This window comes from Emydura macquarii, unplaced genomic scaffold (assembly GCF_026122565.2).
Source record: "Emydura macquarii macquarii isolate MOO-44397 ecotype Brisbane River unplaced genomic scaffold, CSIRO-AGI_Emac_v2 contig_450, whole genome shotgun sequence".
NCBI lineage: Eukaryota > Metazoa > Chordata > Testudines > Chelidae > Emydura > Emydura macquarii.
In genome coordinates this window covers 6,530,202-6,555,671 of record NW_027130587.1, presented here as the reverse complement: position 1 = coordinate 6,555,671, position 25,470 = coordinate 6,530,202, and the positions used below count along the sequence as shown (strand labels likewise).

Sequence of the window (25,470 nt, the reverse complement as noted above, 5' to 3'; positions counted from 1 at the left end):
CTGTAGAGGTATTACCAGGCCACTCTAAATGGTCCCTTAGAATATGTGCTAACTATTTATGCCAAACAATCTGTTCCACCTTCCATTTATCTTTCCCAGACCTGTAGAAGAGCTCTGTGTGGCTTGAAAGCTTGTCTCTCTCACCAACAGAAGTTGGTCCAACAAAAGATATTGCCTCACCCACCTGGTCTCTTTGGAGAGGTAGTAGGCAGCTCAATATTCATGCCATTAGACCTCTTTGCAGCATCTTCCTGCAGAGGCACCTGTATTAGGAAATGGATTGAGATTCATGTCAGTCCATATGGGCCACGAAACAGTCTGAACGCAACACTTTTGTCTACTGGTGACTGGGTGAATTTCAACCAGTGACCTCAGTCTGTAAGAGTCTGTATTCACTTGCTGACCCCTGAGCCAGTTTGCTAACCCTTGTACATGTGAAAGTGTCATTAGGAATTGATACTGGTTGGGAAGATACAAAAGAACATCTTCAACAGCCCTATGCTTCCCAACCTAAAAGAGTCTTTTTAATCCCATTTCAGCACACATTGTGCTTGAAATAATGAACTGGCTTAGCAGTTAAATAACAGAGTAGGATCACCTTAGACATAGGCCACATCTCCCTGCCCCCAAACATTAACCTAGACACATTATTTGAATGCACAACTTGCTTCTTAATCATTATTGCTTAAATTGGCACTGGTCCATACAGCTCGGTTTTAATCTCCAGAATAGTGTCAGGGTGTAGAATGATGGGGGAGCACAGATAAAACGGCACCGGGGGGCAGGGGGGAATACATGGGGATGACAAAATGATAAAAATCCCTCAGTTTATTCCTTATTCTCCTATGCTGAAGTCATGATAACAAGAGCCCTCACAGCACAAAAGGAGCACAATCCTGCAGAGTGCTAGGCACCCTCAAGTTCCACGGAGGTCACCCTGGAGTTGCAAGTGCTCAACTGGCTGGGAAGACAACGGTGGGATGGTTTGCCCTGAAATGTCACAGGGTGCAGTGGGGGCTATGCAGTCTGCTGTCCCAAATAAAGGGGTCAATTGCAAAGCGGACTGCTCTATTCCACCATCTGGGTAGGCGCAGCGTAAGGCACAGGATGGATATGCAGCTGCCTGGGGTGCCATGACTCTGGAAGGAGCTCTGCTGCAGGAGGTACCCAGAAGAGTGCAGTGCCCATTCCTTTAAAAAGCATGAGCTACTGGCAGAAGCTAGCTGGCCAGGAGACAAGCTCCTTGTCCTAACAGGGTGAAGGAGAGGACAGCTATAGAGACTGGGGGGAAGGAAAGAGATGAAGAGCTGATTCAGGTGTGGGAGATGGAAAGGTGTTACCTATGCAGGTGGGAGTGCATGGCAGAGAGAAAAAATAAGCTGTGGATCCATCTTATCTAGTGTATCAGTAGTAGCTTCCTCTGGACATAAAGTTCTTTGTATATGGCACGCATGCAGACAAACTGCAACCAGGAGGGGTAGGGAAACAGCGTCGGTAGAGGGAAGACATACTCCAGGAGCAGATGACAACCAGGAAGCAGGAGGGAGGGGGAGTTAAAAGAACCACCACCGAGGTTACCAAGTCAAATCTGTGACTAGTCTTCCCCACAGATACCCCATGCCCGAGTTCATGCTCACTTTGCTGGTAGGAATACAAGGTACCTAAATGGCTATGTTTGCAGCCTTGGAACCTATTTAATGCTGCCCACATTTCTGCATGGATCTGCTGAGTCAACTCTCAGGAGGTGGGAGAAGGCAGATTTGCAGACACTTTGCAAACTGCTCATCACAGGGGAACATGAGCCCAGGTCAAGCCTCAGGTCAACACCCGCCATCACAAACACCCCCTGGAAAGCTATCAACTGAACAGGATTCAAGGGTGGGACTCCTTATTCTCTCTCTATACAGGACAGTGAAGTGTGGTTTCCTGTTATGAGTCCTTTCAGACTACTCCCTTCTCTTCCTCCTCTTGTTCCATCCATCTGGCTTTGGGATAGCAGGACTTCCTCTTCTGATATTACCAAAGCCTTCCTTAAGATAGCCACTGTTACTGCTTCTCAGTGGAATCCTCCCCTCAGCCCTTTGCCAACTGGGAGTCTCAAACAGATTGCAATGCCGCATATACAGCTCCCAACTGCCATGTGGTTTTACGTGCCTTCCCTCTGTCATGCTTAGAGCTCAGATGTTCAGTGTTGGAAGAGAATGGTGCTCATCAAGGAATCTAACTGGGTCAAATTTTGAATCCGTTCAAACGTTGTGGATTCAAAGGTTGGCTCTCAGAGCTACTCCTGATTCTGCCCCAGCCTACTGTGTTACTGTGGACAATTCCCTCCCTCCCCTGTGTCTCAGGTTCGCCATCTGTAAAATGGGCACTCATCATTATCCCTTTTTTGTAAAGCTTTTTGAGATCTGCAGAGGAAGCAGTGCCTAAAAGGCAGGTATGATCATCATCAGATCCATGTTCTGCTTAAGAGAGATGGGAAAAAAGGGTAAAGAGAAAATAAGTCCAGGGTTGGTAGGAAAGGAGAGCAGGCAGAAAAAACAAGGGTGAGCCTGAAGCAATGGTAGAAAAAAATTTTTAATCAACAGTACAGAACAGTATACAGGGCACCCATTATACAGGTTGGCTTGTGAGTACTGGGTGTCTTCATCCCCAAGCCAGAGCACAGGCTTCACTTTTTGGTTAAGTCTACACTGCAATTAAAAACTTGCGGCTGGCCCATGCCAGCTGACTCGGGCTTGTGGGATTTAGGCTACAGATAGTATAGCTTAGGTCAGTATAAGTTATGTCACTCAGGTGTGAATAACTCAACCCAACGGTGGGAGAGCGTCTCCTGCCAACATAGCTGCTGCCGCTTGCGGGGGCTGGAGTAACAAAGATAACGGGAGAGCTCTTTCTCTTAAAGTGTCTGCATTAGCACGCTGCAGCGGTGCTGCTGTAAGCTCTGAAGCGTAGCCATAGACGTAGGGTAGGGCTGTTTAAATGCAATGTAGACTTCCAGGCTCACACTGCAGCCCCAGCTCGAGAACCCTCCCACCTCACATGGTCCTACAGCACGGGCTCCAGCCCAAGGCCAGAAGTCTACACTGCAATTAAACAGCCCCTTAACCTCAAACCCTGTGAACCCGAGGCAGCTGGCACAGGCCAGTCGCCGGTGTCTAACTGCAGTGTAGACATGCCCCTGGAAATCTGAATTTTCAAAAAATGATTCCGTTTTTTTTTTTTTAAAAACAAGAGAAACAATGACAATTTCAACTAGTTTTATAAATCTCATTCCCCTGCCTCCCCAGTTTATGATGTTTAAAAAGTCTTCAACTCCAGGAACTTCTCCCTGCCCTAAGCCCTCTTCCAGTCCCACCTCCTTCACAACTCTGCACTATGGAATCCTCTTTTGCACGACATGGGTTATAACAATCATATTGACTGATCACAGCTGCCCTGGTTCAACCAGCCCAGGGAATTCTGTAACACATTTAGAGATCAGCCAGCCTTATCCACTCTCTGCACAGCAAAGGCTACGGGTGTGAAATGAAAGGAACCTTAAGATAAAAAACCCGCACAGAACAACATTCATGCACAAGCCTCAAGGACAATTCAGCACAAATTAGTATTATTTATATAGCACCAACGGGATGTAGCACTTTAAAAAGAAAAAGGCTCAACTCTCAATTTAAGCACCATCAAGAGATAATTGAAGTTCTGGGGTCGACATGGTTACATGCCTATCACTCAAAATACTGAGCAAGCAGCAATCGTGATCCATCTGTCAACGTGCCCTTTGCTGTCGCCGAATCCTCATTAACAGAGATTACCACATTCTGATGGCTGAGGCATTAGAATTCGAGGCATTTCGCCACGTGAGGAGTTACAGTGCTCCTTGAAGCAGCTTACCTTACAGATCTGGTATGCATATGAAGTCCTAATTAGCACAAAACACCCACAACTCAGGTTTCCTCTCTTTCCTGCCAGGATACCAGGCTCCTGTGTTATCCAGAAACATTTGGGCGTAGAGACTGAGAATGAGAGCAAGTCAGTTCTGGTGTGTTTAGATGGAGTGATTTGTGAGACGTGTGTGCGTGTACAGATGAGTGTATGACTCAGGAGCATATGGTGCGTCTTTGGAGGATTTCTTTTCTTCCTCCATTTGGATTTGCAATACCATCGTGCCCAAAAGAACCTTCTGGGGCATTTTGTCTGATCAGTTAAAAGGGGTTTTTTAATAAGAAATTAGCTTGATTATTTGATGAGTGATAAGAACTAACAAAGGACATCATATTATTTTTATTCCTCCACGTTAACGAAGTATTCAATTAATTTAGTGCTCATTAAAATGCAGGACTAACAATCCCAAAAACTGAAATCCTCCCTTTAACCACTGGACAGGACGGGCTGAGCACCCTTTCTCCCCACATCACCCCTAACACTAAATGGTGGGCCCACCTCTGGGGGACAGGAGGATATTTTTATCTTGAAGGCCTTTTCACTCTTTGGAAGAGGACGGATGAAGTAACAAGTTTAAGGAACAGGACTAGGAGATGCAAGATCTACTCCTGCCTCTGCTACAAGCTTCCTGTGCAACCCTGGCCAAATCACTTTAACACTATGCCTCAATTGTCCCCATTTGTACAATGTGGACAATAAAAAATATCTTATCACTTGAGGCTCTCCCTTAACTTTCAGCAAGCAGCTGCATACTCTGTGTGCTGTCCTCTTAATCCAATACAAATACCCACAGGGTAAATCACTACTCAACCTAGAATTGGAATGGCAGGACTTAGTGTTTTTAAATCCTTGGAGTGGAGGTGCAATAGAGGTGCAAAGTTACCCTACACACCAAGAAATGGACCAAAACCACCAATGTGTCACATGTAGGACACTGAGCAGTCATTGGATGGGAATAACTTTCAGAGCAGCAAAGAATGAGAAGATATTTCTTTGCCAAAGCAACATTTGGCTGCTGACAAAGACTTTTGCATTTCCACCAGTAATCTCTCAAATCGCGAAAGGGCTGTGACATCTAAATGGTGTGTTTTCAGACAGCCTCCCTGTTTTGCTATAGAAATCAATATACTACTACTACTACTACTTATTGCAATTAACATATGAGAGGCCTTCTGGAGACCAGCACTTCCAACACTTGTTACCCGTAAATAATCTGCAAAGCTTCTCATCCAGCAAGAGGAATGAAAATTAAATATTTGCTTTGGAGGGTGCCATTTTCCACCAGAATGTTTTATTGGAGGTGCTAAGTGTCTAATGGTGAGTTAAGGATCTCTTCCTTGGAGCAGAATAAATAAATAGAAATAACTGCTGTAGAGGGGGGGCCAACAGATACCCAGTACCGCTCTGGGCATAACTGATTGATACTACTAATTAACAACATCTGTAAAGTCCGGGCCTTCTGTTCCTGACATGTGTCACTCACATCGGGTTAGCAGAACTCTGCCTTTCCAAGAGGAGAGCAGCTGGTGCAGTAATAACAAGCCAGGCATGATAGATAATTTGCTCTTGTACCCATGATGCTAGAGGAACTCATTCTTACAATACAAACTTTATTAGCTGAGGGCTATTCTCGCCAGAAGCCAAGCACCACTAACTCTTAAGTGTGTTGCAAGGATTTCTCTCTAAGTGGAGCCATTGAGGTCTAGCCTGCACACCCTAACCATAGTTTGCTACTAGACTGGCATTCCCACCACTGCCATTCGAGCTGCACCAGAGACAGAAAAGTTTTTTAAAAGTCCTAGTATAGATTATTATTTATATAGCAACGGTATCCAGAAGACCCAGTCATAGACCAGGACCCCCGTGGGCTAAAAGCTGTACAAAATCAGAATAAAATCTAAACTCAGAACAGAATCTTGTTTATTGATATACACACTCCTGAACAGGACCATCAAATGGAAAAACACATGTGCAACAGCAGTAGCACTATCCTTTCAGGACTCCAGCAAGCAACCCTATCATCAGCTTCCCAACCCAGCTCTTTTTCTCCCTAATATCACATTTGCTCTGTGACTGTGTCAACTCCTCCCCAAAACATCAAACACTCTGTTATGACCGTCCCATCGGGGGCTGCCAAATTCACCAAATTCAGCCACTCGGCCGAGGTGTCAATCAAGACCACACCACACTCAGAGGTCTAAACAGCAGGGTTTGTCCTGGGGTTGAGCAGATCTGTCTGCAGTTGTTTGCAACACAATAAGGAAATACACTTAGATTTTCACAGTCCTCCTCCCTTCAACATAAGCACAAAAGCGCTTGACATTAGTGGCTGAAAGTCAAATGTGTCTTTTTGTCAACTAACCCAGTGGGTTGCTCAGCTAAGTCAGTGCAGTGGCTGTTAACACTCTCTGCTGTTTCCAGGGCCATATTTACATCAATAAAGTTAATGGTTTCATATCAATGAGCTACCTTGTGACATGATTATGAGATCACATGTTCCGCGTGTTCTTGACCCAACACCGTAAGTGGTGAATACCATTTCCCCACTCCCTTTCAGTTGAATTTTGAGGCCATTGCTGGCCTATATTGTAGTATCCCTAATACAAGTCAAGGTGGCTGTCTCTCTTACTGTGGCCTGGCACTTCTTTGCCTTGATTTAATTCCCATAAGCTATGTGAACAGATTTATTCATTCACTCTCCATGTTGCACCAAGCCATCGCACTGGAAAGCTGAGGCTGCAGCAGGCTTCACCCGCCCTACCCTCATGCCAGTGTTTATTTGGATGCTGCAAACAAAGCCACTGCTAGCTGTAAGACAAACACAGCCACTCAGAGTTAGGAACATTTTGCAAGCCAATTATCATTTAACAAAGCAAATGTGTTCATGCAAGGGCAGCATGACCTTCACTCAAGAAACCTTACAAAAGGCCCCATAAGGAAGGGGAAAAAACCCCAAATAACTGGGAAACATGCACACTCTTACCAGTCTGTAGCAAGCCAGCCCCGCTGTCTTTAACTCCAAAATGCTGCTGGATGTCTAGTAATACACCTGCAGAGAAAATGGAAAGAAACTCAGTGCCCTTGTCCTGGAGAATGCACAGCAGAGATATGCGGCTTTGAGGCAGCAGCAGGGCCTGCACAGCCTGCAGCAACTCACAACACGCAACGATGTTCAAAACCTGTGCACTGGCTTCTTCTTTCCTGCGCATATGTTACTTTTGGGGTAGTCAGGAGGCAATTAAATTATCAACAATGGTCAGCAGGTAACAGAGTGCAAAATATTCACAATGAAATCTATATGCATGAGAAGCTTGCCTAGCCCTGTTCCTTATCTATTATTTGTGTTGCAGTAGCACCAACAGAGATCAGGGTCCCACTGCACTACGTGCTGTGCAGACACACAGGGAGAGAGAATCTCTCTGCCCAAAAGAGTTAACACTCTAACAGGAAAGACAGACAAAGGGTGAGAAGCATAGAAGTGAAGTGACTTGCTTAAGGTTATGTAACAGGTCAGTGGTAGAGCGAGCATTAAAATCCATGTTTCCTGATTACCAGCCTAGTGTGCTATCCACTGGACCACACTAGTTCCCAAAACTCAGACAAGGTTCTTCAAACATTTCACCACGGTTTACAAACTTCATGCAAACCAGGGACTAGTTTCAAATGACTCTCTGTTGGGAGGCAGTGCAACCTTGCGTATAGGACTGGTAACAGGCAACCCACGTCAGACTGGGCACAACCCACGTCAGACTGGGCAAATCCCCTCTCTGAGCCTCGGTTTTCACATTTATCCAGCTCTGGTGAATTCTTATTTTTGATATTTTTGGGGAAAGAAATGAAACCAATGGTTTAGTAAAAGCAGAAAAAGTGACTAGACTTTATTTTAAAATTATTGAACAAAATACATCATCACTCACCCACCCACCCTCTAAAACTACAGTGTTACATGTATATTTGTTAGGAAGTATCTAACTTATCCATCTAGATTCTCATACTGCACCTAGCACAGGGGTATAAAGGCTTCACAAATTTAGCAAAGTGCACATGTGGATGATGTAGTATAAACTGTCCAACCATGCTTTGCAAGCCATAACTCAAGGTGGGCTGAGTTGCAACACAATCTTTTACAGTTACTTATGATGGGCAAATATCTCCAAAGGTTCAGAGGTTCTATATGGTCAGATATAGACAGATGCCTGTCCAAAGTTGAAGCAAAGTTACTCCAACTTCTCTGACCTAGAACACGCACACTCACTTGCTTTCTCAATTTCTAGCACTTCCTTGTTTTGGCCAGAGAGCAAACAGCACATAAATAGCCTAACTTGTGGAATTGCTGCTTGTGGCTTCTACCAAAACCAGGAAATGGCATGGAAACCCTCTCTTTAAAAAACTGGAACGTTTTCCCATGAGAAGCAACTAGCAGAGTTAACTGGATCTCATTGGCTGTAAAGCATCTTAACTTTCAGAACAGCCAGGAGTCATGCCAAACAACAAGAACAAAGACAGATGAATAGTGACAAGTATCTGTGATGGTACCAGGAAAACAATAATGGATTAAAAACAAATTTTTTTTAAAGGGAACCAAGAGGAGGAAAGAAATCTATTTGTGTGTCCCAGCTGGGTCACCTAATAATGCCTCTTTTACTCTAGACAACAGCATTCAAATTGTTTTAGAATGACTCCAGTCTCTGCCCATCAACAATAATTTAGTCTCATAGCCCCTACAACAAGTTCCTTTCTTTAATTCTCTGAAGGACACAGAGCTTCATTACATCTACCCTGAGGTAGCATCTCCCTTTATTTCTATTATTCTACCCTGGCCTCCAATTGCTTTGAAAGCATTGCTGTGTTCTAAAATTTCAGGGTATATACATTTCTATCAGACCTTCCTGAGCTTTTGTTTTGTTATTGGATCACAGATAAACCTCCACTGTGTGACAATTCTTCATTCACCTTCTCTAGGCTTAGCCCATGCCTGCCCTTCCATCATCCTTTGCTGCCTGATTCTTTTTTTGCTCCGTTAATAACTGGAGTATAGTCATCCAGGCAGAATCTGATGGATGAAAATAATTTTGCATCTACATAGTGTAGCCCACTGGGGTAGTGTGTGTTCTATGCTCTCTTTGATGCCTGATCCAAAGAGGATACAAGTCTGTTACACCCCTCAGCTAAACAGCCTGGCTCTTCAGCTCAAGATGTAGTGACTCCTGCTCTTTGTTCAATCTCGGGTGTTGGACAAATTGTGGCTTTCATATAAGTGGGAGCTCATCTGGGAACAGACAAGTTAGATGCATTCAGAATGGTACGACTAGAATTTCATCTTCAAAAAGATGAATTTCATCTCCATCATCAAAAATTAACCCCATCAACATCCTCAAGAAGAAGGTAAATTATCATCCCATGTTCCCTATTAGGTGAGAAATATCACCTCTACTTATCTACGCCAGAGTTTACCATCACCACTCAATCCGGCTCAGCCACCACAACAGAAATTGAACCTATTCCTGTCTATACTGAGCTCTTGCTCTCTGCAGCCCAGTTTCACACAGATATTGCAGCAGAGGATACAAAACAAGTCAAGGTCACCAAAGTTCTAAACTCCCTTTGGTCTGAAGTTGATGGAAAGATTTTCAGAATGGCTGGTGCTGGTTTCTAATGGGCACTGCCTGACTTCTCCTCCCACACGCAGCTAGAAGCCTGCATTCTGAAGAGTCTCTCTCATGATAAAGCCATATGGGTCATCAGCAGGCAGGATATACCTTCGGAGCTGAGAATTTGTAAAGCAAGCAAAAGCTAAAAATAGGCTGGTCACTATATAGAAGGGCTTTTATATCACAAGTGGCACAGCCTATTGTCTTAGAAGAGGACTCCAAAGGGACACTGAGGGCAATGTATTTTCATTTAACTCCAGGTTTTTCTAAAATTCCTAAGAGGCGCATTAAAAATATCAAACATTACTGAGGAGAGGAGAATATGATGTTAGAGAAAATGGTACCTCAGAAAGAAAAGAGGTTTAAATTTACATCAGAAATCTAAACAGGAGGAAGAAGGGATTATAATGGAGCCTGCCTATTAAAAAGGTCATTAGTCAAAAGGTCAAGTCATTATAAAGAAATGGTCTTTGTACAGACACTGGGTTTACATTTATAAAATGCTTTCCGTTCTGAGGGATCCCAAAGCACTTTATAAGCTGGAAGTGATGAAACTATAAACTACACACAGTTATCACAACTAAAATGCAGCCATCTCTGAGGAGAAGGCTAGAGACTGTAACATAGAACAGTTGTGCCAAAAACCAAAGAAAAATGCCTCTCCATCCTGGTAAAACAGATCGGCAGGATTCACTGGTTACATAGGAAAGTATTGGTTTAATCAGAGAGTGATTTCAACCCTTTAAAAGATTCTGACAATGGTAGAGCAAGAGTCGAAGGAGAGAGAGAGAGAATTTATTTTCATTTTCTGTTCTCTCCATTTGTAATCACTCAAGCTCTTCTGATAAAGCTGTGTGCTCACCAGCAACTGCATCAGGCTGGGGTTTGAATGGATACTAAAGTTCCAGTCACTGTTACACTTGAATCTAAAGACAAAATCTAGGGTTGGTCTACATCCTTTTTGATTCTCAAGCAAGGGGATTTGCTTGCTCTACAGGGTGCATTTTTGGGGAGCGGTAGGCTTGGGGAGGGCTCTCCGTTAGTTAGTGAAATACAACAACCTAACCACACTCATCAGGTCCCGGGTTGGCTGGGGGAAATAGTCTCATGTGGTTTACGGAGAGTTGCATGCTTAATTGGCATGAACTTCCTATTGCATGTTAAGCCCATTTTGTATTCCCTTTGGAGCACAGATGTTTTGATATAGGATTTGGAATAGTAAGTTGGAGGCAGCAGAGAGCCTATGATGTAACACATGCACAGAATGATAGGAGTTTCTCTCTAGGGAAGAGAGAGCGTTCTTCCTCAGTGCGTTCCTATTGTGCTGGGAAAACACTCCTCCTTTCCTTACTTTGCTCAGCTCTGTTTATTTCTATCTGCATACATATAAGTGATTCACCCAGATCTTTAATAAGATTCCAGGGCATGACAGAGAGAGGATAGATTTAAAAAAACAAAAACAAAACAAAACATGTAAAAACAGCAGCAGCCACAGTGACTTTGTCCCTTTCCTACGTCACTCTCAGTGCTGCGCTTCTGGACTGCGGGAAGGCAGAGATAATCTGGAGCCCACCCCAGGACCACGGGAAACAATCATGTTGTTCCTTGAGCTGTGCATACATGCCTCCGGCTGGGGCACACCACCTGATGCAGATGAGGAAAGGAAGCAGCTGCCAGTGGCAGACAAAGGCTTTTCTAATGAGGAAGTTCATCTCTGTGTCTCAGGAGGAGCGGGAACACCAGTGACTAGCTAGCAGGTAGGCAACACCCTTCATGAGAAATGGCCTCTTGCCATGGATTATTACTGTAGGGGATGTGTTTACGACACTATACAGATGATTATTATAATTATGGCGTGTTATTTGTCAAGCACCATCGCTGTGCTCAGCCCTGAACAAATACGCAGGAAAGATGGTGCCTCCCTGCCTCAAATGCTTATGCACTGAATCAGACACTTAAGTGCTCACAGTGTGCTTGGCGCTGCACAAAACACAGGCAGACCCAGAGAAGACAGGATGCATTACAAAGCCCAGAAGAGGAAATGACTAGGAATGCTTATTCTGATTATTATAATTAGGTCAATTATATTTATCTGAAGTATTCTACTGGGCCCATTACTGTGGTATCTGAGCACCTAACAAAAAGTTTAAAGTGGACATCAGAGCTTTGTAGGCATCATGGGAAAAGAGACCCTTGAAGGAGGGATCTGGAGGAGGAAAGGGAGAACTGGAATGAGCATTTCACACATAGGGAGCAGTGCAGAAGAATGCAAGGTAAAGCAAACGAATGGAGAAGTGAGGCTGACATCATATGCCTCCAAAATCTCAGGGTGTCTGACACCTGACTCAAGATCTAGATTCCACTTAGCAGATGGCTGCCTCTCTCTTTACAACAGCTGAACCCCAAACCCTGCATCTGAAAGGACGCCCTCGGACGCCATATCTAGCTTTTGCAGCATGAGTCCATCTCCGACTTTAAGGAAGGACTTAGGGGATAGCTAGAAGCTGTTCTGGTGGCACATAACTCCCCACTGCTAAGTTTCAAACTCTGAAGCAGGTGGTGCTGGCCACCATTGGAGACCAGTTGCTGGACTACATGGCATGACTAGTATAGCAATTCCTATGTTCCAAGGATTTGAACTAAGGCAGGAAGGTCATTTGACAGAGGGGTAAAGAGGCTGGTGCGAACATAAGGTGGATGTGGCTCCTTCTGAAGCCAGGGCCCAGTTGTGAGGTCACTTATCCCATCCCTTGGCTTATACTGTTGCACACAGAACACCGTGATCCTGATCAAATGGAGCAACTAGGTCTATCCAAAGTGGCCAGCATGCTCCGTATTTTTAAAGCCACTCAAATCTAGGCTCTTCACCTGACCAATGCTCTATAACTAAACAGGAGCTGCTGCTGTACATCAAAATACCACGAAGTCACAATTTCCAAAGCAAAAAGGCATTATGGTTTCCCACACAAGAGCCCCTTCTTCCTCTCCCCAAAACAACCTTCAAGCTGACATTTTAAACGGAAGCACGGCTTTTATTAAGCACTAGGAGGGGCTGGGTGGCTACAGCACCGTACCAGGGTTTTCTATAGAGAAGGGCTGCTCCTGGAAGCAAAATGATGCTCTCGCCAGGTTTTAATCCTTTCAAACGATAGCAATTCCAAAGGAGGAAAGAACAGCACAGTGACAGATTGTGTATAGAGCAAAGAGCTATAAAATGTAGTTAGAGAAGCTATGACACCTCAAAACACCACAAAAGATATAAGCCTGACAAGCCATGCACCAAAGACCACAACAGCCATAATTTAAATGCTACCTGTGTGTTAAGATCCTATTAGCAAATTTTAGTTGCTATTAATTTTAGAAGTATTAATTTTTAAAAATGTATATCACTGAAAAAAACCAAGGGTCTTAAAAGGACATCAGAGTGCAAGGATACAACTCACCATGCTGAACAGTCTCTACATAGCTAGAAGTGTCAAGCTAGGGCTCATGTTCAGAACCGTACTCCATCCCCTACAATCCTGAATTAAGCAGATACGGGAATGGCATCTATGTGTCTGCCAATGAGCAGATCGATCCCAGGCATGGCATCAAAGCAATTTTCCCAGCATTACCCCTATTGGAAAGATGACACTGGTAAGCCATCAAACGCAACCAACGGATTGCAACTTTTGGACACTGCCAACCTGGGCTGGATATGAACCAGTGACTGAGGCATGAGAGATTCTAGAACACAATGTCATTCCACTGAGTTATTCAATCACTCCTTGTGTGTGGGAGGAGAGAGCCACTGGGGGCTAAAACCAGAGCATGTCATTTTCCCTAAACTTAAAAAAAAATTATATACTCTGAAATTGTTTGCTTGGGGGAACCACCGCTGACAAATCATGAGTTCTCCATGACCCAGCTAGTCATGTGGCTCCCCCTCCAGGCTACAGCTGATATAAGGAAAAGGAGGAAGAAGGTGGAAGTGCAGCTCATGGAAATTAAATTGATTTTCTTCCCTCTGATTGTTGTCTTCACTTGCACTGTGTGCAAAACACTGCATTGGATAGGTTCTGGAGGAACAGGGAGTGCACGGCCTAAAAATACTTTCCAGCAATCCTGGTCATTATAAAGGACACGCATATAAAAAGATTCAGCAGAGGCAGGTTTACTCCTAGGTCACAGCTCATTACACAGCACAGAATGTCACAGCATGTCAGAGACAGTGTCATCTTCTCACATACACAAGGAAGCTGTTCCTCAGGAAGGGGAAGAGGGAAGGGATAAGAAACTCTTCTCTGTTCCACTCATAGTCTGACTGAATCCTGGTTTAAAAAGACTGTCCTGGCTTTCTGGTATGGTCACAGAGGTACATGAGCACTAGAGAGACTGATTCACTGGAGAGGGAGAGAACAGAGACAGGGTGTATAGTTTTGGGTTTTATTTAATTTGGATTAAGACCAAAAAACATCTTTGTTCAGGACACGGAGGGCAGCCCTGACTATAAATCATGTCTTCCTCCTATAGAACAGGAGTTCTCAACCTGGGGATCACTTTCCCAGTGCCAGCATTGCAACCACCCTGCCCTTCACATATTGCTGAATGGGAGGAGATGTGCTGGTAAGGAAAAGGTTTAAAACAACAGCTCTAAGAGATCTTCTAGACATGACCTATGAAGCAAGGATGCAAAAGCTGAGCATGCATAATCTAGAAAAGAGAAAGCTGAAAGGGAAACTGATAACAGTGTGCAAATATGTTAAGGGCTGTTATAAAGAGGAACACCATCACGGATTTTGATGTCTCTCCTCCTCCTCTCCCCCCCCCCCACCACACACACACACACACACACACACACAGAAGAAGCCATCTACACCACCGCCATAGGATGGGGAACTGCACATTATCAATGTGTATAAAGCCCCTAATTCAAAATGACCAGAACCAATGCTCCCAAATGCACCAATCTCTGCCCTATACATTGGTGATTTTAACAGCCACCACACTGTGTGAGGCTATGAAATAAATGAAGCCAATGGTGAAGACCTCATGGACTGGATGTCCACACTGGATGTCCTCATGGACTGGATGTCCAACTGGTCTTTGTTCCCAAACAGCGAGCAACTTTCCACTCTGTTCACTGGCAACACGATTACAACCCAGACCTCACCACTGTTTCCAAAGATCAACACGGGAGTAGGCTTCATGCATCCTGCAAAAATACTTCCCAACTTCCCCAACAGCCAACACACGTCAGCAGTGAAATCCACATGATGTTGTTGAAATGACTCTTTCTGTGGAAGCTGGCCAAAGCCGACTGGGACTACTATAAGAAAGCCATCGAAAACGTGGTGATCCAAATCCCTGCAACACCAGAATGTTATCACCGGTTTGTTGGCCTCCTTACTGCCACTGCCAAGAAGAATATCCCCCGGGGTTTCTGGGAAGAATACACTCCCTGCTGGACAAAAGAGACCCAAGGAACTGCACCAGCACTACAACCAGTTGGGCAGCCCACTGGTTGCGAAGGCCCTAATAGAGTCTCTAGACTCAGTCCACCGCTAGCATCTGTCTGAGTGTGTTGAAGGTCTAAACTTCACACACTCTAGTTGCCATGCCTGGGCCTTACTATGACGTCTCGGAGCTGCTAATCTGATTGAATATCAAACCTTAAAAGTCCGGCCCAATTCCATAGCCTCCAAATTGGTGGAGAGCACAAAAGGACCACTCCACAACAACGTCCAGTGAGAGATCCATCATCAGCCACATTGGACAATGACCTCAGTTCCTCCACAAGACCTCATCGCCGTCAGCATAGATGGAGAGAAAGAGGGGTTAGCTGCAATGAAGAAAGGGAAGGCTGCCAGTGGAGATGGTATCCACCTGGAATTTCTTCATCAACTAGGTCCCAGGGGACTCCAATGGCTAGCAAAACTACACCAAAACTTACAAATGTTACAAATAAACACCTCATAAAAGACCCAACGCAGAAGATCACTGGCTTCAATCTCCCACGAAGCTCAAAGGCAACCCTAAACAGCATCCGCTCAAACCATGGCAGATGCAGATACGTGCTGCACAAATGGAAAATTGAAGACACTCCAGTGTGCAGCTATAGTCACTGAGAACAGATTGTGGAAAATATAACAACTCAGTGTCCAATTCACAAGTACAAAGGAGGCATCACAGCAATACACTCTGCTACTGCAGATGCAATTTTCTGGCTTAACCATTTGAATGCAAAATTATAGTTGTTGCTCTATATTTACATCAGCCACGTGAAGAAGATGATAAAGAGGACGTGATCAGTTGATCTCCATGACCATAAGGAAGTAATTGGCTTAGTTTGCAGCAAGGGAGGTTTTGGTTAGATAGAAGGAAAATCTTTCTAACTAGAAGCATAGTTAAGTACTGGAACCAGTTACCTCGAGAGGTTGGGGAATCTCTATCAATGGTTGTTTTCAAGAACAGATTAGGCAGATACCTGTCTGGAATGGTCTAGGTATATCTTATCTTGACTCAACATGAATGGGGGCTGGACTAGGTGACTTCTTGAGGTCCCTTCCAGCCCTATATTTCTATGATTCTGTTATCTCCACAGAGGCTCAGACAAACATGCTTTGCCAGTTTAAAACCCAATACCATGGCGGTAAAACTGCTTGCTAGCTTCTCCTATTTGGTGCAACACTGTTTGTTGATGAGATGTTTGCTTTTGCCTTTGAAACCACATTGCAAGCTTCTAATCAAATAAATTAACAAGACAAAATCAAATGTGGCTGCTACAAGAAAATAAGTGTTTCCTCCACAAATTACTCACTCACACACACACAGACACAAAATGACCTTGCAACAGAGCGCCTACAAATGTTTCTCATCACAACACAAAGAAAGAGATCCCTTTACACCCACCACAGCATATCTAGAAAGCAGCTTCACTGAGTAATACAGAGCTGAGTGCTGAGCAGACCAGTCAAGCAAAATCCAGTTCAGATCAGAGTGAGTCAGGTGCCTCAGGAATCAGTGCTGTAATCCTTCAGGGGCATTGCAACAGCGGATTGAGAATCTGTTCAAAAAACAGGAGGACAACAAAGCTTAAGAGTCAGTTGTGATGGTCCTGGAGATTTGAGAGGGTTCCTATATGTTTGCACATGTAGAAAAAGGACTGGTTTGAAGTTCAGCTCAGGACACTGTTTTGACTAGAGAGGTAAAAACCAAAGGACAAACATCTGTAACTACTCCACCCGGGAGACCTCCTTGCTTCATTGCGGTGGTCTTTTCAATGGGGTTTTGTGGCGCAATGGTTGCTATGCATCTGAATCTCTGTTTAGTAAATTGTTGGCTATCACACAGGAAAATGCTGAAGCAAACATTTCCAGTTGCAAGATTCCTATTCAGGACAGGAAAACAGGTTTCACTGGAGAGCTGCATCACCTGTCACACTCATTTCTTTCCAGTCAGTTTTTTTATGATTATATCTGTGGGAAGATTTCTGAACTATTCCTTCATCCCCAAGGCCATTGGTTTATTTGAATGGTACATAACAGGTAATTAAGCATCAGACAAGAGGAGGAATGCAATTGGCCAAGGGGAGAGAGGAAAAAATATGTAAAAAACAACTCAACACCTCTGTCTCTAAGGGTTTGGGTAGAAATGACTAGAATGGAGTTTTAGCCACCAACCTCTAGTATAAACACAGTGTACCAGAACAAAAAGACCTGCAGCAATGCAGTTTACCCCAGGTTCAAATCAGGTGTAAGATAACAACAGTACCTAGCTATTACAAAGCACTTTTCATCTATAGATTTCAAAGCTTTACAGAAGTGGTCAGTATCTTTATCCCCATTTTACAGATGGGGAAACTGAGGGACAGAGCAACTTGCCCAAGATCAGCCGGCTGGCCAGTGGCAGAGCAGTGACTAGAACCCTGTCTCTCAAGTCGAGTGCAGTCCAGTTCTCTATTGACTAGGCCAAATACAAGTCACTATTTACACTGGTGAAATATGCCTACCGTAAAGGTTTGCATCAATGCCGCTACCCTGGTGGCTTGAACTCCAGTGCAGAGAATCGTTTACCATCAGAATTATACTCAGAGACCTAGTTTACCTTCATACACATGGTACCGGCGTACAGCTCCCACAGAGGGAAGAGGTAAGGAGGTGAGAAAGCACAAAGAAAGCTGATAGGCTGCACAATGCAGAGCAAAAGGCAACTTTTCTTCCCCCTCACACACACAGTCAGAAAAAGTTGAAGGGGGTGCAGCCCTGACATCCTCATTTTATGGAACTGAACACACTCTTTACATTTCTTTGCAGATGCCGTTCCCAGAAAGTGGGTAGGACTGCTAATCCTGCTCTGTTTTGAGTTTAAATGCAATTCTGTTTACAACAGAGCACTTTATTGGCAAGACCACACCCTAATCAAATCCCTGATCTCCCTAATTACAGCTCAGGACTATGGCTTGGAAGCAAACCTCGTGCATGTCAGATGGAGGGTACAGTGTTCTCACACAATGCAAGCACAAATGCTACGTGAAACCTGAAGTAATGAATGCTTTCCATACATGACCCCTAACAGCAGCTCCCACTGGTAAAATCGTGGACTCAGAGTGGATTAAGTCTGAAGCCCAGCTCCACCAAATCTTTGTCCCCACTAACCCACCCTCATCCTCCAGGTCTTTTACCAATTCTTTGCTCTTCCTCTTCTGTCTATTCATCTTCTCTTGCTCTCAGTGCTCACCACCAACGAGATCTTTGATTTTGCCATCCCATCTCACCAGGTCTGATTCCCAGGGAATCTTGTTTTAATCTGTGGCTGGGGCACATGAGTTGCTCTTGCAGTTGTTGCACTTCTGCAAGCCATGGAAACATCTCTGCAAAGTGCGAGCATGCCAATTTGGATAGCATCATAGAGTTTAAGGCCAGAAAGGATCACCTAATCATCCACTCGGACTTCCTGCATATATCATGGGCCACCAGCACACTAAACTTAACTATCAAAATAAACCAATCTATCACAGCCCACAGGAGATTGAACTATTATGTGCCTGAGAGAGAATACAAGCGACTGAGGTACACCAGAGCTCCAAGCCCCACAATGGCAGGGAAATGATAAAGTGAGATATACCCAGATAATCCTGCAACGTGACCTGCACGCCACATTGCAGAGGAAGGAGAAAATACCCCAAGATCACTGCCAATCTGACCTGGGGGTAACTCCTTCCCGACCCCACATATGGAGATCAGTTATACTGTGATCATGTGAGTAAGAACCAGCCAGCCAAGCACCTGAGAGAGAGAATGCTCAGTGCCCTGCCCCGCCCCGCCCTGTACAAAGTCCCAGCCTGACCTGAGCCTTCACTCATCCTTTGAGGTTTGGAAACTTCCTTAGGGAGATGGACTGAGGCCTCAAAAATTGGAACTGGGTCTGAACTCTGAACACTCAGCTCAGGGATGTGTTTGTATCCGGGGTTTAGTTCAGCAAGCTGCAATGACAGGGTGATACGCAACATTCAGGCCCGGTCTACACTAGGAAATTAGGTCAGTATACCTATGTTGTTCAGAAGGGTGAAAAATCCACACCCCTGAGCAATGCTGTTAAATCGACCTAACCCCTGGTGTAGACAGCCGTAGGCTGATGGGAGAATTCTCCTGTTGGGCTAGCTACCAGCTCTCGGGGAGATGCTGCGCTGCAGCATTTTAAGAGTAGACAAGCCCTCAGATAGCCAATGCCCTGGCACCCCATTTCAGGCTTCAGATCTCCGTTTGGACCCCATTTCTAGTTCTTTAGAATTACATTTAGACAAAACCAAGAAAAACCAAACCAAACCTGAACGATGGCACAATTTCCTTTCTCATGCCGGCCTCTGCTCTGCCAGATCCCAGTAGGGAGAGAAAACAAACGCTGAAATATCATTGAAAAGTCTGCTCCGGTGGGGTTTCTGATCCAACTGGAAATGTCACCTATTCTTGAAATGTTTCCAGCCCAATTTTGCAGTCTCGAGTGGTAAGGCCTTTTGGATCCTGCTTATTCAAACAGCTGAGGTAGCTTGTGAGGCTCCACCACTACTACTCTCACTGTGCACACCACTGCACAATGGAGAGGGGACCTTCTCAAGTTCCAGCTCCTTAAAGCTTCCAAATGCCTCACCCCCTTGGTTTAGCAAATTTGAGACACAAGATTCAGAAGCTGAATTCATGCACCAATCATTTCTTTCAGATGGCCACCCTGGGTACAGATAAATTAAAAACAAACCAGTACTGATAAGAACAGCAGGAGTCAAACTACATACGAATCCAGCCAGTGACTCACTGCTCCTTTGCTGGAAAAGTTGGCGTGTCATAGCCCTGGAATAACAGAGTCAGGAAGGTGGCAATAGCCACAAATGTCAGAGAACAAAAATGCAAGCACCTAAGTATTTACTAGTTATAGTTTTTGGTGGATTTGTCTCTTTAGAGCTGACGTCCATACCAACCTCCCACATTAAGGCAACACCAGGTATACCAGCCCTAGACCATCCCTGACAGATATTTGTCAAACCTGTTCTTAAAATCCTCCAATGACAGGGAATCCACAGCCTGCCTTGGCAATCTATCCCAGTATTTAGCTATCCTTATAGTTAGAAAGTTCTTCCTAATATCTAACCTAAGTCTCCCTTGCTGCAGATTAAGCCCATTATTTCTTGCCCTGCCTTCAGCGGACATGGAGAATAATTGGTCACTGTCCTCTTTATAACAGACCTTAGCATATCTGAAGACTTATCAGATCCCGCTTTCTTTTTTCAAGATTAAATATAACCAGATTTTTTATCCTTCCCTCATAGATCAGGCTTTCTAAACCTTTCATCATTTTTGTTGCACTCCTCTGGACTCTCTGCAATTTATGAGCATCTTTTCTAAAGTATCAGAGAAACTCTTGCATCTGACAAAGTGGGTTGCAGCCCACAAAAGCTTATGCCTGCAGAAATTTGTTAGTCTTTAGAAAAAATGAGAGTCTTGTAGCACCTTAAATTATGGTGCCCAGAACTGGACACCGTACTCCAGCTGAGACCTCCCCACTGCCCAGCAGAGCAGGATAATTACCTCCTGTGTCTTTCATACACCCCAGAATGATCTTAGCCTTTTTTGCAACTACATCACACTGTTGACTCATTCAATTTGTAATTCACTATAACCACCCCCATATCCTTTTCAGTAATATTACTGCCCAGCCAGTTAGTCCCCATTTTGTACCTAATCGATCTTTTCCTTCCTAAGCCCTTAGTACTTCACACTTTATTGACCTTTATCACAGTTGCCTCTAACTGGCCTCCTAGCTGGCAGCCTCTGCAAAGAAATCAAGGGGTAAATGGGCCATGGAGCCTGCACTCCCTTCTTGTCTTCTGACACGGGCCATGACAGAGTGTAGGTATATTGGTAGGGCAGCAGAGGACGGACCGGGAAGCCTGCATTACTGTGCTATGCCCTGTGTACAGAGTTACTTCTCTGAGCTTGTCAGTCAGGCACATTTCATCACCACAAAATTCAATCCAAATTTCTAACAAGACATTACACAGAGTAAAATAAGAAATCCATTTCTTATTTGTAATGACGCCTTTCCAGGCCCAGGGCAGTGGGTGAAGAGGGGAGAGACTCAGCAATCTGTATGTCACAGATCTATGCACGTGAGTGTAAAGTAATTGTCTAACCACTGAGCTCCTTCCTCCCCCATTTTACATACACATGCTTCCAGAGCATTAAAGAGAAGACTGAAATGTGGATGAACGCCTGGGATAATTAGTGACTGATGCTTTACAGCAAATGACAGCTAATTTTTCCATTTAAGGAGATTTCTATCAAATCTGTAGAAATATGTACTTAGATTAGGCATACTTCAAAATTATCTCCTCATTTCATATTCACATTTTGCTTTCGCTTAGCAGTGCCTCACAATCTATTTCTAAGAGCTGCGTGCTGCTCACGGAGTGCTCCTGTATTCCCACACAACTGAGAAGGGCTTTACTACAAGCATATCTTATGATGTGTGGGAGATTCCAAATGCAGGTCTGTCTTTTACATTGTGTTCATAGAGGTGAAGGATTAATAGTGCTTGATGGAGCCAGGTATGATAGGTCAGGCAGATGCCAGACAAGTTTGCTCTGCACTGCTCTGCCAATGCACATCTAGCCTGACATGAACACACCTGCTATCCCAAACCTGGGCTACCACAGAGCTCTGCTAACGCACCACAATTCTGATCTGAAACTCATAACTGCCTCTCTAAGGCTCCCACTCATGCCAAACTGCATAGTGGCTTTGGAATAGGGTTAACCCCCACCAAATACTACTCCCTTTCCAGTCCTATATAGACTGAAACCCAAGTCAGGGCAATAGCACCAAAGGTTAGTGTAGTATAATGGCTTATTCACTCCCTCCACAGGAAAAAAAACATTTAAAAGCTCGTTGGCATGCACCCGCTGCTTTGCCCTGCTGCTCAGAAGAAAGGAAAGCACCTACAGAATATGTCACTGCAGCCTAACAATCGAGGGGCTCTTGTTTTAAGTTAAAAGTGCAAATACTATTGGCTTAAAAAGGCTGTTATGTGGACACAAGTACCTACCCTCATGTCAGTACTCCCATTGAATACTGGCCCTGGTTATTTCTCTTGGAGCCTTTGCTGCTGAACTTGCTAAAAGGTGTTGCAAGTTCCAGATAAAACCACTGCAAAATCCACTTTTCATCTCCTACTTCCTTATTTTCCATCTCTCTCCCCCCGTGTTTTCTAGAGCACAATAGCCAGAATTTTCAGCCTGCACACCCCATCCATCTCTTTCATCCACCTCTGATCTGTGGTGCAGTCATGCACCAAACACAGCCTTTTTAACACCTCTCCTCCTCAATACATACAAACCCGCCCTGGGTACCAGTCTGCCACAAGGGCATTGATCTAACCTGGAGTCCTATGATGTGCTGCTTTAATGGATTATGCATGTTGCAAATAAATCACAAAGTCCCATTTAGAGGAGCTCCTTTCCTATCCCCACATGGCCTGAGGGAGGCATCTCTTCTGCAGCTGAGGCCTGAGGGCATATTACTGCAAGGCTGCCAAAGCAGTCGCCTAAATCCCCCTTGTGTTTTCTTCCCCAGCTGTTTAAAGCAGCCACGACAGCCTTCGGCATATTGATTCTAATCACAGCTATTCTGCACTCCAAGCCAGGCCAGAAAGGGGCTTTTTCTCCCTCGCGCAGCATTCCTCATTGACTGAAAACATCCTTTTACTGTAGACAAAATAATTCAACACCCTCTCCCCTATAGCTACGTAGGAGATAAATGCACCAGCTTTAAAGGACTGGCTTTCACTTTAAATTTCATTGTGGGTCACGGTCAGCAGCAGTGGGAAATGATCAAGCATGGTGCACAATGGACAGAAGGCTGCATTAGTTATTGTAAGCAACATGTCCGCAAATTCATCTGGCTGACAAGGCAAGCGGCTTTTGTTCAGTTAATTAATAAAGCACATATGCATTTGAGAGGGAGAGCTGCGTGAGGTCCAGAAAGCTTGTTAATGACTCCTGGAATCATGTGTGGCATTGTTAAGTATTCGAGGGAGGAAAAAAAGCAATGGAGTTGCCGTAGGACATATTTAAATGTGTGTGTGCGCGTATCTATTTCTAAATGTGTTCTATTATAGTTTTTTAAAATTCTGTCCTATTATAGCTCCACTGCTGATATACTATCTGTATATGTACCTGTGTACCTATGTGTGTATATCTATGTGCATGTGTACACATAGAGATCAGCAGCTTTCATACATTTCAGTGGGACTATAGTGTAGTGACTAAGCAGGGTTACTAGAGTCAGAACTATTCTGCTCCGTTTCCCATCTGCTATTAAATCACTGTGTGGCATTGGGCAAGTCGTTTAATCACTCAACAATGTGAAGTCTCAGCTAGTGGAGTTATGAGGCTTGGTTAATAAATGGCTGGGAACTGCTTAGAGATCCTCAGATGAAAGGCGCTGAGGAGGGGAAAGAGTAATTATAAGATACATGCACCCCAAATAAAACAAAAGTAAGGGAATATATTTTCTTGTTATTAAAAAAGAGTCTCTCTCAGGTTAAGGCAGCCTTTATTTCTATATCTGCACAGCTCTCTCTGTCCCCTTTTAACTATTTTCTATCTTGTGACTTGTTTGGGGCTGTGGGAAGGTGATAAATCGTGCTGAGGCTCTGCCAAGGAAGCATAAAGGACCTTCTCTGATCAAAGCAAATCACAGGGCAGGCAGCAAACCTGATCTCAGAGTAAATGGCATTCTGGGCATCTGTGATACGGCAAAGCTGAAACGCCTCTAACTGTGATACTGAGTGGGATTCAAAATTCACCGGTACTCTAAGCCAAATGAAAGCCTGGGATCTAAGGGAGGAGAAATCTCTCGTGAAAAAACACTGAAGTGAGCAGTCAGGACCAGATAGCATTGAGGAGCCCTTTGGCGAATGGTCTCTTTAACATCAGTGGAACTTCATGAGTTCTAACACTTACGTTTTTATATAATGCTTTTCATCCATAGATCGCAAAGTGCTTTACAAAGATCAGTGTTGTCAACCTCCATTAAACATATGGAGAAACTGAGGCACAGAGCAGGGAAGCAACTTGCCCATGGTCACCCAGCAGGCTCCTGGCAAAGCCAGGAATCGAACCCAGATCTCCTGAGTCCCAGTCCAGTGCACCATCCACTAGGTCACACTGCTGACCAGCATGGGGAAGGATTCTGCAATGGGGTCCTGTGTATTTAGGGGAGAAAAATAACTTTAAAAAGGCGGGTAAAAATAATAGTACTTCATCTTTCTCTAGCTCTGTTCAGCGAAGGGTCGTAAAGACAGCCTCCCAATACGCCCTTGAGAAAAGCACATCCATCATCCACACTTTACGAAGGGGCAGACTGAGGCTCAGTGAGACTGAGTGACTTGCCCAAGGCAACCGTATAGGAAGTCAGTGGCAAAGCTGAGGAAAGCACACAGGTATCCCAGCTCCTATCTCTCCACTCTAACTGCTAGATGACATTACCTCCTTCAACTCCATTTTTTCTGGAAACCAACATTGTTCCAGCTCTAAACTCATTGCATAACATTACCAGGAAAGTGCTGACTGCTATAAGATGTCCCTTAGAGAGTTCAATAATGACATCTTTAAAGAACACAGGAACGAGAGAATCTGGCAAAGAGATAATCATACCCTCTTTCCTAGAACATGCAGACACCTTTCACTCACCTTGCAAAAAAAGTTTTTTCATTTCTTAAAAAAGGGGCAGTATATTAAAGTCTCCATTTCTTAGGAGCCAACCAAGACATATTTTTGAAAGCACTGCCAATAGCGCCTGTTCTTTAATTTCTGATAATTACCAGAGCAAGAGGACGCAGCGGGACATATTCGCCACAGATTTCAGAAGGGACTGCACTACAGTTTGCCAGATAATGGATTTTTCCTCTTGCTAAAAATGGCTAAGGGCCCGATCCTGCAAAACCTCTGCATTCATTTTAATGGCATGCCTTTCCTAGCTCCTACATTATCACCAGCAAGAAAGGGTCTGCACTTAGAACTCAGTTCAATCCTGCTCGTCATTTGTATCCATTTGGAAATTCAAAGGGATATAATAGAGCACCTAGATGGGTACACGCTATGTGCAGAGAAACATCACAGCATAGTGCACAGAAGAGTTCGAATAAAGAAAGCCACAAACAAGTCTCCCCATTGGCTCAGTGCCCTCCCCAGACACAGGATAACCGAGGGGCTCTGCACAGTGCTCTAGCAGTGAGCAAATCTGGATCTAGTGGGGGTGGGGGAACTCTTGAGTTTGAGCAGAGAAGTTATTTTACCTTTGTACTTGGCACTGGTGTGATCACTGCTGGAACATAGTGTCCAGGT

The 25,470-nt window shown here is 44.4% G+C and overlaps 1 protein-coding gene across 2 annotated transcripts in view; it reads right to left on the bottom strand.

The window, feature by feature from the left end:
- Window positions 1-25,470, bottom strand: part of SPNS2 (SPNS lysolipid transporter 2, sphingosine-1-phosphate) — a 151,948-nt gene that overhangs the window by 106,370 nt on the left and 20,108 nt on the right. For both annotated transcript variants that reach the window (XM_067537879.1, XM_067537880.1), the window contains exon 2: window positions 6,926-6,991. In XM_067537879.1, the coding sequence (XP_067393980.1) occupies window positions 6,926-6,991 (66 nt within the window). The remainder of the gene's footprint in view (window positions 1-6,925; window positions 6,992-25,470) is intronic.